Source organism: Cnephaeus nilssonii, assembly GCF_951640355.1.
Source record: "Cnephaeus nilssonii genome assembly, chromosome: 5".
NCBI classification, from domain to species: Eukaryota; Metazoa; Chordata; class Mammalia; order Chiroptera; family Vespertilionidae; genus Cnephaeus; species Cnephaeus nilssonii.
Window position 1 is genome coordinate 38,080,376 of NC_137076.1, and position 18,050 is coordinate 38,098,425.

The window sequence follows — 18,050 nt, forward strand, 5'->3', positions numbered from 1 at the left end:
ATGGCTAGATTATTATGCATTCAGAGATCATAATAATCTGGCCACTCAGTGTATATATTAGATACCTTGTTGTATAGTAATGGATCTTGAGGAGAAAGCAAAGCAAGGAAGGGGGATTAGATGTGTGTAAGCATGCGAATCCATGTGTTTGTGAATTGTTGCAGACAATACATAGGGTGACCACAGAAGGCATAACTAAGAAGATGATTTTTTGAGTAAGAACCTGAAGGAAATGAGGAAAGGAGACATAAGATTTCTGAGGCTGGGGGATTCTAAGCAGAAGGAATAGCAAGTGCAAAGGCCCTGGGGCACGATAGTGCCTGGCCAGGTGGAAGAATAGTGAGGAGGCCAGTGTGCCCAGAGAAAAGTAAGCTGGCAGTGAAACATAAGAGAAGAGATTGAAGGGACCACAACAGGAGTCAGATCATTTATGGTACAGATAAGGACTTTGGTTCTTACCCTTAGATATATGGTAGCTACTGAAAGGTTTTGAATGGAGGAGGGGCCTGATCTCCATTTTAAGTGTACTATGTTGAGAATAAATAGAAGGGAGAAAGGGCAGAAGCAGAGAGATAAGTTAGGAGACAAGTGCAACAATGCAGCTGAATTTGTCAGGGAAATGAGTAGCAGTTTATAGGGTGTGTAATATCTGTAACATATCCTTTACAAACTGGGTTTCAACTACCAGAGCCAAAAATTGCCTAAGCACTTCTCTGTTTACCCAGAATCAGGCTGGCACAGAAAAGCAGGTGGAAAATCATTCCAAGTACAAGTGCACAAAACAGCGAGTTTCCCCGCTTCTTGGCACAGGTCTCCCGTAAAGAATGCTTAGGTTTACTTTGTTGGACATTTGTGGTTCTTTCCTCTAACTTCTTAAAAAAAAAAACCGCACAGCCTGCATTTCCTTTTTCACTTTCTTACTAAAACAGCAATTGACATTTATTTAGGAGCTTTGCCCATTCTAACAATGAAAGTTTATAGGAAATTAAACAGCCCTCTCATATACTAGATTGGGTCCTGGGATAGAAAATAGGCATTAGTAAAAACATTTAACATTGGTGAAATCCGAATAAAGTCTGTACTTTAGGTAATCGTATTTTGCCAATGTTAATTACTAGTTCCAATGTACAAACATATGATGTTAACATGAAAAGAAGTGAGCTGAAGGGTATATGCGAACTTTCTGCACTATCTTTGCAACTTTTCTGTAGATTTTTTCAAAAACAAAACAATTATTATTTTTAAAAGCCCTCTCAAAGGGAGAAGAAAACACAAGAGTAAAAAAATTTGAAAGAATTTTTTTTTCGGAGATCATTTAGTAATTTTTGTCCACAATTAAACAGAAGGTGTAATTACCCAGTGTATAGTTAGAACACATTCTTTCTTTTTCATTATTTCATTTAGATTAAGCTGCATTTCAAACACTTCACTTACCTCCTGGATTAAAGGCATATGTATTACATTCACTCTTAGGGATCTATTTTGCTTAGAAAATAGATATTTTTCAAAACGATTTACCAGTGAAAACCCTTGTCACTTGTTCACTTCCTTTCTTTCTGCCTCCCTCCAATCCCTGCCTTCATTCTTCATTCTTGCTCTGCAGCATGCCTTCTTTACTAAACAAATGCCACTTGAACGCGATGGCCCTTGACCTAGATCCCCATTTTCTTCTTTCCCTTAACCTAAATATGCCCTTTCTTTGTTTGCTGTTCTGAAGCACTGAGGAAAGAAATTTGCCATCATGTTAAAAGAAAAATTCTGATCTTCTCAATGTCTGATTGTTTAGACCAGGAATGATGAATGCAAATGTCCCTAAGGCCACACAAGCCTTGTAAAAGGTGTGAGGCAGTCTAGAGTAATGGATAAAAATACTGGCATAGCTTACTTGGCCCTAAAATGGGTCTTATTTTGATTATTCCTGGGAAGTTGTGTCTTTTCTAGAACCTCAGTGGAAGCTTGAATCTGTTTCCAAGCAAGGTGCTTCGGATATACCTTGTTATAGTTTAGTCATGTATAGTGGGAAAATGTGGCCAATTGCATGCAGTTTAAGGTAGTAAGCAGGTAGGAATAAACATTTTTGTTTCTATATCAGGTGGAGAAAAGATTGATGAAAGTTTAATGCAGCTGCAAACCACACAATAATACTGTGAAGTCTTCAGGAGTATTTCTTGGTCACTAAGGCAGGACTGGGTTTAAATTATCACAGATAGATGACAGACATGATTTTAACCATAATACTCTAGGAAGGAACTCAGCTGCTTATTGGGTAAAAAATTCCTATGTCTTATGATGCATTAGCCAAAGAAAGTTCTTTCTAGAGGGTACTTTCAATTTCCACTGTTGTAAATTAAGCCCATGCTAAATAGCTAAAATTAATACCAGTAGATTAATATTACTAACGTTCCAGGGAAACTCTAATGAAATGTTTAAGATGCAAAGGATTAGACCAAATTACTAACTGATTTAAGCAGCCAGTATCAGGGCCACGCGCACATACAAAAGACATTAAGAGCCCAGCCAGCGTGGCTCAGGGGTTGAGTGTCAATCTATGAACCAGGAGGTCACGATTCAATTCCCGGTCAGGGCACATGCCCAGGTTGCAGGCTCGATCCACAGTGTGGGGTGTGCAGGAGGCAGCCAATCAATGATTCTCTCTCATCATTGATGTTTCTATCTCTCTTTTCCTCTCCCTTCCTCTCTGAAATCAATAAAAATATGTTATAAAAAACATTAGGAGATGGAGCATGTGGAGATGGCCTCCACTCCTTCATGTCTGGGGATCTGACTCAGGTAAAGAATGACATCTTTCTGGACCCTCTCAGCAAAGCAAACAGCACACATGTAACTTGCCGAATACATTTTCTACAGGAGCTGGGACAGCTCACCCAGGAACACGCCTCAGTACCTGGGGCCTCTCCATCTATGCCCCAGCCACCTGGGTCAGAGCTCTACCAGGCCACGGACACTAACCAGACAAACACACCACCAAACACACCAAGGCTGATGCTGAAAAGGGTCCTGTGCAACAGTCAACTCCTGCCTGCGGAAAGCCTCGCGCCCAGCCTGCACTTCCCCCATAAACCTTCTGCTAAAAGCAGATTAGGCTGCTAGGATAAATCCACCCTATCCAATGTCAGTTCTTGCTTTCCACACTCTATTCTATGGGGAAAAGGCTATAGTCACGGGATGGAATGGAAGTGAACCGGCACAATAGTCCTTTAATGCCCAAAGATGGACATTTAAAGCGTTCGGAGGTGGAAAGGTTAGTGCTTATTTAGGGAACAGGCGGGGCTCCCGCACATGGCACAGTTCCGGGTATCAGGGAAATGCATTTCCTCACGATTCCGCACAGCACAGCCTGGGTAGGAAAAAAGCCAAGCCCTTCTGTCACCTTGTCCTTTGCTTATACAGACAGGAACAAGGCTGAGCATGGGGGACTGCGAGGGATTTTATCACGGACATCAGGTCACCCTTATCGATGCAGTAGCATGACAGGTATGTTCATTCTCTACAAGCTCTCATGCTCATTTCACTAACCTCAAATAAACATATTTTTCAGGTATGTTGAAAAATCCATTTGGGGGGGGTCAACAGTGGCCAAGAATTTTTAGGTGGAGCTGTAGGGGCTGAGGGCTGAATGCTCACCCTTTGCAATTTCTAAAGAGGTTGACCATTCACCTAGCCAAGGTCACTTAAGCTAACGTGACTTTCCAGCTGGGCAAAGGAGTGAGGGTTTCCGCGGCCCCTCCCACCTCCTGGGGCTGAGAGAGATGGACGCACTAAAGCAAGAGCAGGGTTCACGCAGCCGCCCCTCACCTCTCCCCAGGCAGCAGGTGGGGGCTCCACGGGAGGGTAGTACTTCGGCACATCCCAGGCCACGGCGGCCATGAACCACTTGAAGTCCTTGCACTTGAGCTGTTTGCGCAACTCCTTCTGGGCGGAGATGTCCCCGGTGGAGAGGTGCCTGTACTCGGGCCGGCGCTGGTAAATGTACTCGGCGAATTCATCCATCCAGGTCTCCGCCACCCGCTTCAGGTTCTGTGCAGCAGAAAAGATTGTCATTTATTGGTCTATGCACTCAAGGGTGAGCTCAGTTGCACTAGAAGTTGAAGAGAGAAAAGGGAAAGAGGTCAGACAACCTCAGGCAGCTCCGGTTGGTGGCTTATTAACGATGAGTTTTCCCAACTGCATGGGGGATGATATGATTAGCCCAAGGCTTTGCATACATTCCTGCTCTGCCATGGGGGTCAGTTGCCAATCAGATAATTAATTGGAGCTAGTCAAAATTCAGTTTACAATTGTATCAACTTTCTCATCCCTCCCGTTACTTCATAATTATAAAAATTCTCTCTTTTTTCACGTAGAACTAAGGCAGGTGAAACGGGAGATAATGAAGTTCCTCTCAGGCATCGCTTTGCTTAAAGCATTTCCAGGAACAGTCAGGGATCTTGCTTAGAAGGAGGACAAACAAGCTGATACCCAATTATAGAGAGAATGCAGCATCGCTCAGTTCAAGACCAGGCGTTCTGATGATACTTTCTACGTGTGACCCGGGGCACCAAGCAGAATCTAGTAAACTGCTGCGCAATGAAGCCGGGTGAAGGGAAGCACCAAGTACCTAGTCTTCTTCATTGGGGTGAAGGAAGGTTGATGGGAGGGAAATAAGCACCCCGTGTAGGGGCCGGAGCGTGTGTGCGTTCAGGGTAAGAAGCACAGCCCTTCGGTCAGTTTTGAGATTGAGAGAGTTATTTGATTCTAGGCCTCAGATTCCTCACTTAAAGAAAGTACATGTAGTAATCTGTACCTACGTCATGGGAGGGGTTGTAGGATTAAATAAAGTAACCTGCAAAGTGCTTAGAATAGTACCTGGCACACAGTAGGTGTTATGAATAGTAGAGCTGTTATTACTAGAAAGAGTGCGGCATTGGAAATCAGAGAGCCTGGGTACTGGGCTTGGCCACAGCGGTCTGTGGGAAGGGTGCTAGTGGAGATTAGATGCTCTCTGACATCCCTTCAGCTCTGTGATGCTACGTGGCAGACAAAGCAACCGCAGTGTCTTGAAGAGATGAGGTCTCATGCCTCCAGCTTGCAGCCCAGTTTCATAGGCTGGTTCCCATAGGCTATGGTTCTCTTTGTTTTGTGTTCAAATTCCTTAATTTAAGTATCTAGTTGGTGTGAACATTGACCCTTTCCAGGTTTTCATTTGCATTAGAAGATAAAATGAACAGAATAGCTGGGAACTTTAAGAAGACCCAGACATGTGTAAAAGTAAAGTAAAAACTAGTGATATTTTGTCCTAGCCGATTTGGCTCAGTGGATACAATGTTGGCCTGTGGACCAAAGAGTCCCTGGTTTGATTCCAGTCAAGGGCACTTACCATGGTTGCAGACTCCTCCCCAGCCCGGGGCCCCAGGAGTGTGTGTGCTAGAGGCAACTAATTTATGTGTTTCTCTCACATTGATGTTTCTGTCTTTCCCTCTCTCTTCCACTCTCTCTAAAAGGTCAATGGAAAAATATTCTTGGGTGAAGATTAACAAAAACAAACAAAAACAAGACAAACAAACAAAATTAGTGATATTTAGGAAAATCACTTTATCTTAAAAATTGCTACACAATTCTAATTAAGGCCTGGAACTGTGCCCAGGGGTCTGCTGGATTTGGAGACATAGTCTTCAAATATTTTATTCCTAATGGGATCGTACACTTTTCTTGTTCTGTCCTGCCAACTCCACATCCAGCATCTTCCTGGGCCTCCTCCCCATCTGACCTCCTCGCTGCCTCATGGATTCCTTGGTTAGTTATGGTCAATGGGTGGGCACAAAGTAGGGCTCAATTAATACAGCAAGATGCAGAAAAGAGACAATGCTACAAAGACTACTCTGATTTCTTGGTTGCCTCTGTGTCCCTTTCTTTATAATATTCCTGCATCAAAAGTATCAGACTTGTTCTTCGATGAATTATTTGCCATTGTTGTGCTGCCTACCATCCCATTGGCATTGCCTTGTCCATAACACTTCCCACTCCCCTGCTTATAAACCATCCAGGGGAATGGCCAAATAATATCATTCTGAAGTCATTATTCTGGAAATAACAATACTTCTGCACAGAAAAAGAAACCATAAACAAAATGAAAAGGAAGCCAACTGTATGGGAGAACATATTTGGCAATGATACATCTAGTAAGGGGTTAATTTCCAAGATATATAAGGAATTCATATAACTTAACAAAAGTAAGACAAAGAATCCAATTTAAAAAAATGGGCAAAGGACCTAAATAGATACTGCAAAGGATCTAAATAGACATACAAATGGCCAAGAGACATGAAAAAATGCTCAAAGTCACTCATCATCAGAGAGATGCAAATTAAAATGGCAATGAGGTATCACCTCACACCTGTCAGAATGGCTACCATCAACAAATCAACAAATGACAAATGCTGGCAAGGATATGGAGAAAAGGGAACCCTACTACACTGCTGGTGGGAATGCAAACTGGTGCAGCCACTGTGCAAAACAGTATGGAGTTTCCTCAAAAAAAAAAAATTAAATATGGAACTGTCAGTTGACCCAGTGATCCCACTTCTAGGAATATATCCTAAGAAACCAGAAACACCAATCAGAAAGAATACATGCACCCCAATGTGCATAGCAGCACAATTTATAACAGCTAAGATCTGGAAACAGCCCAAGTGCCCATTAGTAGATGAGTGCATAAAAAAGCTGTGGTACATTTACATCATGAAATACTATGCAGTTGTAAAAAATAACAGCATGGAGGGACCTGGAGAATATTATGTTAAGTGAGACAAGCCAGTCAGAGAATGACAAGTATCACATGATCTCACTCATATGTAGAATCTAATGAACAAAATAAACTGATAAACAAAATAGATCCAGAGACATAGAAGCATGGAAGAGATTGACAAATCTCAGAGGGAAGGTGTGGGTGGGTGTGGATGGGTGAGGAGAGATTAACAAAAGAATTTATATGCATATATGCATAACCCCTGGACACAGACAATAATGTGGTGAAGGCCTGCGGGGAGGCAGATGTGGGGTGGAGGGGGTCAATGGGAAATAAAGGGGGCATATGTAAAACTTTCAACAATAAAGATAAATGAAAACACACACACACACATATATATATAACACTATGTTAACTTGCCACTGTTATCACGAATCAGCACTTCGTTTTTGGGAGAACATTGGAACCATAGCTGAGAAATATTACAAGCAGTTGCAAGAAGAGTTTCCTGGTTCTTTTCTTGATTATAGAATAAAGTCATCCACTCCAGGAAATAGGATAGCCATATACACATTTGGGGTATTTAGATAGGAACACATTCAAATACATGAAGGCAACCCTATTTCCGATATACATAAAATGTATAGAATGTGTGCTCCATGAATGTGTTTGAATTCACTACTTGACTGTATATGCAGAATCTGGCATATTTTGCTGCTGTTGCCAATACATAGTGAATATTTTCTTCTGTGGAAATTATTCCAGGAAAGTTTCAAGCGCTCTGCAGAGAAGTCGGCTATAACACACAGTTGATCTAAATATGCTGCCCACGATCCCACTGCTTTTCTGTTGCTCCCCGGTGGGACCCTGCTGGCCCCCTATCAGTGAAGCAAGCAGGGAAGCAGCTGTATAGTTTAAGATAACAGCGGGGCAAAGTGGTAGCTGGAGGCCAGGCTCAGCATGGCTAGAAGGGACAATGTAGGGCTTGCTGTTAACATCAGTCTGAAAATAAGGTGAAGGCTTACTGTCTCTGCACATCTGGGCTGGATTCCATTCAGGCCCTGAGTGTATGTGGACAAAGGAGATTGGAGGAGAGGGCCCAATCCCATTTAAAATGGATCTAGGAAATTTTGACCTGCTAGGGTTATTCTCAGCATAGAAATCATGTAACAGTTTGAGAAAGATAGTTAAATATGTTTTCTTTTGTACAGAAAGCAAATGAAGGATTTCTCTATTTTTTAAAAGCAGCAGACCTTCATACTTTTGAAATCATAAATGAAATAAAAACTGTTATTGTGAGCACCTTTTATGCATAAGACATTGATAACATCATCTATTTTTATATCACCCTTCTGTGCTTCCATGCATATCACAAATATTCCCCTATTGAACTGAAGCTGATATTAATCTCTCCTTTCTTTGTGTTGCCTAAATATTTATTAACACAATTTAACACATTCAGCCTCATATTAGAAGTCTTTAGAATTCAGGTTCTGTTTGCTCTGCACTACCCAACACTAAATCTTCCCTTAATTCTCAGAATCATCAGGTCTTTGAATTGATATTTTTGCCAGGAACATTAAGTCACATTTCTACTTCAGTTCCTAGGAACAGATTTCCAGCTCTGACTGATCATCTTTATTGTGCAGCAGGAAGAAAATAGATAGTTCCATTACACCTGCTGGTTCATGAAACCGCATAAATCCATCCACTAATTATTTTTTTTTTTTGTCAGCAACATTTTAGATCCTACTGTTTGATTATTTCAAAAACACAATCCTCATTCAGTTTCTCAGCATTTTATCTGGGAGTCGATTGTTTCTCGGGCTATGAGGTTGTCCCATGCATGTGTATTACCTGGCCCATCTTGCCTTAGTAGCCTGTTTCTATTTCTCTCTGCAGGGTGCAATCACTACATGTGCACTGGCGTGACCCCAATCCCCATACTGTGCTTGTGTCAATATTAAGCTATTGTATTATGGTGTATTTAGTAATAGATTTCTCTTTCTTTTATATTGGCTTTGCTATCCCCCCCGCTTTTTTTTGTCTGGTGCATCCCCCCCCAGATATTTCTGATAGCTAGCAAAGCCAATCTCACACAGAAGTTTATTTGTCACAGTCACTCCTCCAGCAGGGAATTGCATCACTCTCCCCTGACTTTCAAAATTCTGCTTTGATTTAAAAGCATTTCTTCTCTCTTCTTTGAAGCCTAAGAGTACTTTACTAGCTCCAGAGTCCCACCCCAAAGCCCTCCCATCATTGATAGTATGATAATGTCATCATGGATACAGCTCAAAAGAGAATCTCTTTAGGAGAGCCTCCACCTCACCACAATTATTCAGCCTGGTGCTATTCTTCTCTGATCTAAAGACTTCTTTGAAGCCCATGGGAAGCCTTCAGCATAAAGAGAGATGGCTAATCCAGTACTAAAAAGGGAGCCTGCTCCCACAGGCCATTTCCTCTCTCTTCTTCCTTAAGGCTGTGTGAGCCGTTTGCAAGTGATTACATGCTTTTGGCTGTTTTGATGTAATTTAATTATATCTCTATTATATTTTTTAGCCAAATACGTTGGATATTTATGGTAGTATATCTGATGGCATTTAATGCAGCCAAATGATTTAACCACAAACCTTATTTAAAAGTGCATGCAAGCCTAATTTTAAAGTAGCTTTTTGAGGAATAATGATAAACAATAAACTGCTCATATTTAAAGTACAATTTGGTGCATTTTGACATATGTATATATTAGTGAAACCATCATCACAATTAAGATAATGAACATATCCATCACCTCCAAATGTTTTTGTGTGGCTCTTTGAAAACCCTTTCCATATCTCCTTTCTTTGGTACCTCTACCAACTACAGGCAAGTACTGATCTATTAAATTTTTTTTTTTAAATTTTATTAATGTTGGCAGTGATGTCAGCCCTCAGTTCAGCAATCTTGATTCTTAAATTTGGCAGGGAAAGAATTCAGAGCCAAGAATCTAGTGTAAGGGAAGTTTATTTAGCATGCAAAGGAAAGTACACTGAAAGAGAAGATTCAAGTGGGCTGCTCAGAGCTGCCTTGGCCTTTTAGAGAGAAAGTTACAGAAGAAGAAGAAGTGAGCCAGCTGGGCTGCAGGGACTCAGGAAACAGGTTACAGAGGCAAAAGAAGGGCCCTTAGTGCTTAGGAGAAAGAGCAAGGATACATGCTTGACGAAGGAAGGCGTGGGCATGCTCTAGAGAGAGTGTGCTGGGTCCTTTTGTTATTGGAGGAAGACTGGGGTCAAGGTGGGTGGCCCGAGCATGGTCTGGAAATAGGATTCTTTTGTGATGTCACAGAAAAAGAATTTCAGGGACACACATAGGAGGATTTTAAGCAATAGTGACAAGATTTATTAGAATGAAAAGAGGTAGTATGTCCTAAGAGAGGCAGAGAGCAGGCAGGTGATCATAGAGGCTGTGTGGACTCAGGAAAGGAAGTTAGAGGCAAAAGAAGAGTCTTCTTCTGCTGCTGCTGGCTGCTTCCCTGGTTGCAAGTCTCGTGCAGAACCTTTGGAGTTCAGGAGAAAAAAGGGCAAGAAATTCATGCCTGAGAGAAGGGCATAGGAGTGCTCCAAGTAGGGCATGCACTGGATTCTTTGTCTAGCATCCATGGGAAAGAGTAGACTTTTTTTTCAAACTATCCAATCTCTTTCCTGGCTTTTCCTGGGTTGTGCTTGTGCCTTCCCCAACCGATGCCTTTCCTGGATCTTTAGGGTTTTGTGCCCTTAGCCAATCTGATCTTTTCCAGATTTTCCCAGGCTAGTGCCCTTCCCCTTTTATGGTCACCATTTTGGCTTCAACTGTGCATAATGCATTCAATGAAAGGAATTTCCGCTCACTGGTTTCTTCTCCCCAACCCTCCCTCTCCGCCCCTTAATCTTGAGGAATGGTGCTGGTTACTCCCTGGGGTGACTGAAAAGCATCTTTCCTGCCTACTCACATGCCTGGAGTGACTGTGAAACTGTCCTTTCCCAGTTAATCTGATTTAATCAGATATCTGGTCCCATTTGCTCCCTTCCTTTTTGTTAATATCTAACTAACTGGCTATTGTGGCACTTTGTCTCAAGGGTTTTTATCTATTTTCTAAAGGCAGGGATTTTTAGGGAAGGTCTCAGGGCAGGATCAAAATAGAATATTGATCAGCTTTTCAGGTGTGCCCTTTAATATGCTGATCCATCAACATGAGCATATAGGGTCAAGTCTTGGTCTCTGCTGATTAGTCAGCACTAGGGTAGGGGGGGTCATTGGCCATTGCATCTGGTCCTGATGTCAGCCATGGGGTCAGTTCATCTGGTTTTGCTGCTTTTCTGAGCTTGGAGGCTAAAACATAACTGAGGCCTAGATGTTATCTCTAGTTTGGCCAAAACTCTGTCTCTGTCATCAATAGACCCAAAGCTTTGTTCCTAACATTATTTGATGCTGATCAGAAACTCATTGTCCTGAGGACTTAATGCTTAAGGGAGTGGGCATGCAAGGAAGAAAGAAGCAGGAAAGTCAGGATGCTGGATGAGGCCAGTTTGAACCAGTTATCTGTCTCAGTTTCCCCATTCCACTTGCCAAGGAATTTTTCTGGCTTCTCACTAACCTGCCACATTAAGGCTATTTTTTTTAAAGAGCAGTTTTAGGTTCAGAGCAAAATTGAAGGGCAGTTATAGAAATATTTTGCTTCCCCCATTAGCAACACCCCCTACCGAAATGGTGCATTTGTTATAATTTATGAACCTACACTGACACGTCATAATCACCAAAAGTTCATAGTTTATGTAAGGGTGCACTCTGGGTGTTATATATATACATTGACTTAATTTTTGTCACTATAACTTAGTTTGCATTTTCTAAAATTTTATATAAATGAATCATAGAGTATGTGCTCTTTATGGCTGGCTTCTGTCACTCAGCATAATTATTTTGAGGTTTATCCATGGAGTTGCATGTATTCCTTTTTTATCGTATCCTACACTATGGATATACCACAATTTGTTTATCATTTACCTGCTGATTGACATTTGGGCTGTTTCTAGTTTGGGATATTACACATAATACTACTATGAACAATCCTGTACAAGTCTTTGTATAGATATTTACTTTCATTTCTTTTGGGTATATATCTTGAAGTGGACTGGCTGGGTCATATGGTAGGTAGTCTAACTTTTAATGAAACTGCTAAACAGTAAAGATAAATTTAATAAAAAACAACAACCAAAACCAAAACCAACCAACCAACCAAACAAACAAACAAACAAAAAGTGTGTGGTGGTATCTCATTATGAGTTCAATTTACATTTCCCTAATAACTGATACATTAAGCATTTTTCCATGTGATTATTTACCATATATCTTCTTTGGTCAAGTATCTGTTTAAATATTTTTGCCCATTTTAAAAAATGAGCTGTTGTTATTTTCTTATTAAATTTTGAGAATTCTTTATATATTTGAAATACAAGTTGTCAGAAGTGTGATTTGTAAATATTTTCTCCCAGTTCTTGTCTTGTCTTTTCTCTTAACAATGCCCTTAAATGAGTAAGAGGTCTTAATTTCAATGGAATCCAATTTATCAACTTTTCTCTAGGGATAAGTGCTTATGGTGTCATATTTAAGAAGTCTTTGCCTAACCTCACAAATTTCTTCATTCCCTCTCTCCCCCTAGAAATGTTTGACCATATGCAAGAATTCATTTCTGGACTCTATTTTCTTCCATTGATCCAATATAATTTTTAATGTCTTGAAATCTGGTAATGTAATTCCTACAACTTTGTCCTTTATCAAAGTTGTTTTGGCTATTCTAGGTCCTTGCATTTCTAGATGAATTTTAAAATCAGTTTGCCTAATTTTTTACTGTGGTAAAATGTATAATAACATAAATTTGCCTTTTTAACCATTTTAAATGTACAGTTCAGTGGATTTAAAACATTCACATGCTCCCAACAACACAGTTCAGTTACTATGATATATTAACTGTGAGTAATTGTATAAAGAACAAATGTTGCTATTAGTTCTTCAGGCCATAAATCATTATGTAAAATACAGATTGAAAGGAAACAAAGTTTTACCACCCAGATGCTTCCCTTTTTAGGATATTGATTTTAAGCTCTTTAGTAAAAAACAAAACTCATGCCCTGACCAGTGTGAGTTAACTGGTTGGAGAGTCTGCCAGTACACTAAAAGGTTGCAGGTTCGATTCCCCGTCAGGGCACATACCTAGGTTGCAGGTTTGATCTGTTTGGGAGGCAATCAATCCGTGGTTCTCTCTCACATTGATATTTTTCTTTCTCTCTCCCTTCCTCTCTTTCTCAAATCAATAAAAAGAAATACCAACCCTCCCCGCCCCCACACACATACAAAAAAAACCTCATAAAGAAATTTGACACTGCACCCTTTCCTGCCCAAGAGATTCAGACAGAAAAACCTGTATCAGGAAGATCTTAGGATGTTCTCCTTAGCTTAATTTGAATTAGCTATGGACTTCAGGCAGGGGCTGTTAGATACTCCCTGTGCCTCATTGTTTCTGAGTTGCCTAGCAAGACTTTTTTGCTTTGTATGTCCTGCTCTTCCTTCCTCAACTACCCGTAAATCATCGGTCTCACTTTCCAAACCCAAGATCCCATTCCCCATCCTTTTCTCCTTTGTCCAAAATTGTCTTATATGCCCAATGTTGCCGCACTGTCTTTGAAATGTTCATGTGCATGTATTAAAACTTGATTTTCTCCTGTTAATCTGTCCTTGTCAATTTGATTATTAACTTAGCCTAGAAGAATTGAGAAGGTGGGAGGAAAAGTACTAACATTATTTTAGCCCCCACAAGATGCACAGTATGATCAGTGGCCAATCACACGACTTCTTTCAAAGTCTGTTGGTGATTGGTCATTGCACATCTGCCACTCAGTTCATGCACAGGCAGCAAAGCACATGTGTTGCCTCCTTGATTCCCATCGATAAACCCACATGACATTAAAAAGAAAAAAAGGATAACTGAAAAGACAGAATTGGGCAACAAAGATGAAAGAGAAGCAAAAAAATCTAAAATGGATAATGCTGGAAGTGAAATTCAAATAGAATTTCTAGAAGAAATGACTGACCCTGAGAATGTCGACATTGCTGCCATTTGAGAGACTTTCAGTTTGCAGCTAGAAACTTAGTGAGGACTCATTTATTGCCATAAAAGAGGAAAGCACTGTGATGAAAAGGATGAAGATGCCTTCCTAAATTGGAACTCCAGACCCATTAAACACTAACACTGCAGACCACCTTCCCTCAGGCCTTGGCAACCACCAGTCTACTTTCTGTCTCTATGGATTTGACCACTCTAGATATCTCATATAAGTGGAATCATACAGTATTTGTCCATTTGTGACCAGCTTATTCCATTTAGCATAATGTTTTCAAGGTTCATCCATTTTGTAGTATCTATCAGAATTTTCTTCCTTTTTATTGCTGAGTAATAATCCATTGTATGTATACATCATATTTTGCTTATCCAGTGATCTGTCAATGGACAGTTGGTTTGCTTCTACATTTTGACTATTATTATACATGTGAGTATACATATCTGTTTAAATTCCTGCTTTCAATTTTTTGTTTGTATATACCCAGAAGTGAAATTGTTGGATTTTAATTTTTCTGAGGAACTTCCATACTATTTTCTACAGTATCCGCATCATTTAACATTTCCACCATGCACAAGGGTTTCCTTTTTTCTATTTTTTTTTTAATTTCTTTATTGATTAAGGTGTCACATATTTGTCCTCATCCCCCCATTCCCATCCCACACCCCTCCCCATGGATGCCCCAACCCCCTGTTGAACTTAACCATTGGTTAGGCTCTTATGCATGCACACAAGACCTTTGGTTGATCTCTCCCTTCTCCCCCCACCCTCCCCTATCCTCCCTCTGAGGCCCGATAGTCCGATCGGTGCCTCCTTGTTTCTGGTTCTGTTCTTGTTCATCTGTCCATGTTGTTCATCATTTCCCCTAGATGAGCGAAATCATGTGTCACTAGAGATGTACCTATAAGAATTGAATGTGCGACGGGCAATAATAGTGATGCTGACAGGCAAAAAATCAGTCTGTAGTGAGTTTCTTTCTGGACCAACAGTTCTTTTGAGACCCAATATCAATGTCCACCAGTTCCTTATGAGTACATGTCGGCACTGACCCCTCAGCTCTGGATGGTGGACAAATGGTGATAATGCAGGTCCGACTCCCTCTGGTTTGGTCTCGGCCGGACCCAGGGGGGGCACGGCTTCACCCGGACCCGGGACCCAGGCTCACCCGGATCCAGGGGCCCGCGGCCTCACCCGGACCCGGGACCCAGGCTCACCCGGATCCAGGGGCCCGCGGCCTCACCCGGACCCGGGACCCAGGCTCACCCGGACCCGGGACCCAGGCTCACCCGGATCCAGGGGCCCACGGCCTCACCCGGACCCGGGACCCAGGCTCACCTGGATCCAGGGGCCCGCGGCCTCACCCGGACCCGGGACCCAGGCTCACCCGGATCCTGGGGCCCGCGGCCTCACCCGGACCCGGGACCCAGGCTCACCCGGATCCAGGGGCCCGCGGCCTCACCCGGACCCGGGGCCAGGCTCACCCGGATCCAGGGGCCCGCGGCCTCACCCGGACCCGGGGCCAGGCTCACCCGGATCCAGGGGCCCGCGGCCTCACCCGGACCCGGGGCCAGGCTCACCCGGATCCAGGGGCCCGCGGCCTCACCCGGTCCCGGGGCCAGGCTCACCCGGATCCAGGGGCCCGCGGCCTCACCCGGTCCCGGGGCCAGGCTCACCCGGATCCAGGGGCCCGCGGCCTCACCCGGTCCCGGGGCCCAGGCTCACCTGGATCCAGGGGCCCGCGGCCTCACCCGGACCCGGGGCCCGCGGCCTCACCCGGACCCGGGGCCCAGGCTCACCCGGATCCAGGGGCCCGCGGCCTCGCCCGGACCCGGGGCCCAGGCTCACCCGGATCCAGGGGCCCGCGGCCTCGCCCGGACCCGGGGACCAGGCTCACCCGGATCCAGGGGCCCGCGGCCTCGCCCGGACCCGGGGACCAGGCTCACCCGGATCCAGGGGCCCGCGGCCTCGCCCGGACCCGGGGCCCAGGCTCACCCGGATCCAGGGGCCCGCGGCCTCGCCCGGACCCGGGGCCAGGCTCACCCGGATCCAGGGGCCCGCGGCCTCGCCCGGACCCGGGGCCAGGCTCACCCGGATCCAGGGGCCCGCGGCCTCACCCGGTCCCGGGGCCAGGCTCACCCGGATCCAGGGGCCCGCGGCCTCACCCGGTCCCGGGGCCAGGCTCACCCGGATCCAGGGGCCCGCGGCCTCACCCGGTCCCGGGGCCCAGGCTCACCCGGATCCAGGGGCCCGCGGCCTCACCCGGACCCGGGGCCCGCGGCCTCGCCCGGACCCGGGGCCCAGGCTCACCCGGATCCAGGGGCCCGCGGCCTCGCCCGGACCCGGGGCCCAGGCTCACCCGGATCCAGGGGCCCGCGGCCTCGCCCGGACCCGGGGCCCAGGCTCACCCGGATCCAGGGGCCCGCGGCCTCGCCCGGACCCGGGGCCCAGGCTCACCCGGATCCAGGGGCCCGCGGCCTCGCCCGGACCCGGGGACCAGGCTCACCCGGATCCAGGGGCCCGCGGCCTCGCCCGGACCCGGGGCCCAGGCTCACCCGGATCCAGGGGCCCGCGGCCTCGCCCGGACCCGGGGGCCAGGCTCACCCGGATCCAGGGGCCCGCGGCCTCGCCCGGACCCGGGGGCCAGGCTCACCCGGATCCAGGGGCCCGCGGCCTCGCCCGGACCCGGGGCCCAGGCTCACCCGGATCCAGGGGCCCGCGGCCTCGCCCGGACCCGGGGCCCAGGCTCACCCGGATCCAGGGGCCCGCGGCCTCGCCCGGACCCGGGGCCCAGGCTCACCCGGATCCAGGGGCCCGCGGCCTCGCCCGGACCCGGGGCCCAGGCTCACCCGGATCCAGGGGCCCGCGGCCTCGCCCGGACCCGGGGCCCAGGCTCACCCGGATCCAGGGGCCCACGGCCTCGCCCGGACCCGGGACCCAGACTCACCCTGACCCAGTTCCCAGCCTCACCCGGACCCAGGGGCGCGCAGCTTCACCCGGATCCGGGACCCAGCGGGGTTTCGTCTTCTTGATCCCATTTCCTGTTGGTCAATTCCATCTCAGTAATTCCTTCGGCCATTTTCTCAGAGCTCCAGGGCAGCCGCCGCAGAACTCGTTGGGCGGCGGGCTCGGCGAAGCTCCGGTGTGCCCGGTGCGCGGCAGCGGGCTGGTCCGGGGTGGCTGCGTCGGCCCTTGGGTCTGCAGCGGTGGCCAGTCACCGAGCGTGCGCACCTGGCCGCTTCCGGGGCGTTGAGATTCTTGAAGGACTCGGAGGTCAGCAAGCGCGGAGTCTCCCACCCCATGACTCCCAGGGGCTCGTCTGTCCGTGCTCGGCAGCGAGTGGGGCCTTCCCCTCAGCCGGAGACCGCCGGGGGAACTGCGCCGAGCACGTTCCAGGCCGCCACTGTGTCGTCTGAGCCGTAGTTCTTAAAGTGTGATCTTTGGGTCGCCGGCATCAGCATCATCCCGAGTACCCCTCTCTTTTATTCTAGTTGTAGAGCGTCTGCTCAGTCAGCCCTCCGGTGGTTCTGGATGGTGTCTGCTCCGCTCTCCCGTCGTAGACTCAAAATTGTTGTGGTAGGCAGCAATCAGGCTTCCGCCCTATGCCTCCATCTTGGTCTTCCTTTGTATAGTTAAGTCTTGATTGTTGTTGGTGTCGCTGGGAGGAATTGTCCTCCAGGCCATTTGGCCGTGCAGATCCTCTGTGTCTATAAAGGAAGAGTTGCTGTGTAGGAGACAGATTTATGGGCCGGGTCTTGGTGCAGCAAGGCTTTGGCGCTCATTGATTCTGCCTCTGGAATGTGTCCTTTATGCGAGTGGTTGAAATCTGGTGTCATCTCACACCGACCACTAGATGCCCTCGTTTCTGGGTCTCCAATGGTGTGTAGGTCAGCTACTACCTGAGACCACTCAGCAGGACTTACGGCAAAAACTGCAGTTTCCTCCTCCTGTCTGAGCGTCCCTAGAGCAGTCCGACTAGAACCGCAGTTTATCTGGTCAAGCTGCCATAGGGCAGGCCACCCACATGCAAAAGCCGTTGCTTGGAGCCCAGGTGTGCCTGCAAGACGTGCGGGGTGGGTCTGCAAAACGTGCGGGGCGGGTCCCAGGGCGGGGCGGGTCTCAGGGCGGGGCGGGGCCTCAGGGCGCCACCAGGCCATGGCGAGGCGAACCGCACTGGC

General features: G+C 46.3%; 1 protein-coding gene across 1 annotated transcript in view; it reads right to left on the reverse strand.

The window, feature by feature from the left end:
• GALNTL6 (polypeptide N-acetylgalactosaminyltransferase like 6) overlaps positions 1 to 18,050 on the reverse strand; it is a gene marked incomplete at both ends in the record, with an annotated part of 964,759 nt that overhangs the window by 55,098 nt on the left and 891,611 nt on the right. The window contains one exon of the mRNA XM_079773123.1: positions 3,817 to 4,038. Within this exon, the coding sequence (XP_079629249.1) occupies positions 3,817 to 4,038 (222 nt within the window). The remainder of the gene's footprint in view (positions 1 to 3,816; positions 4,039 to 18,050) is intronic.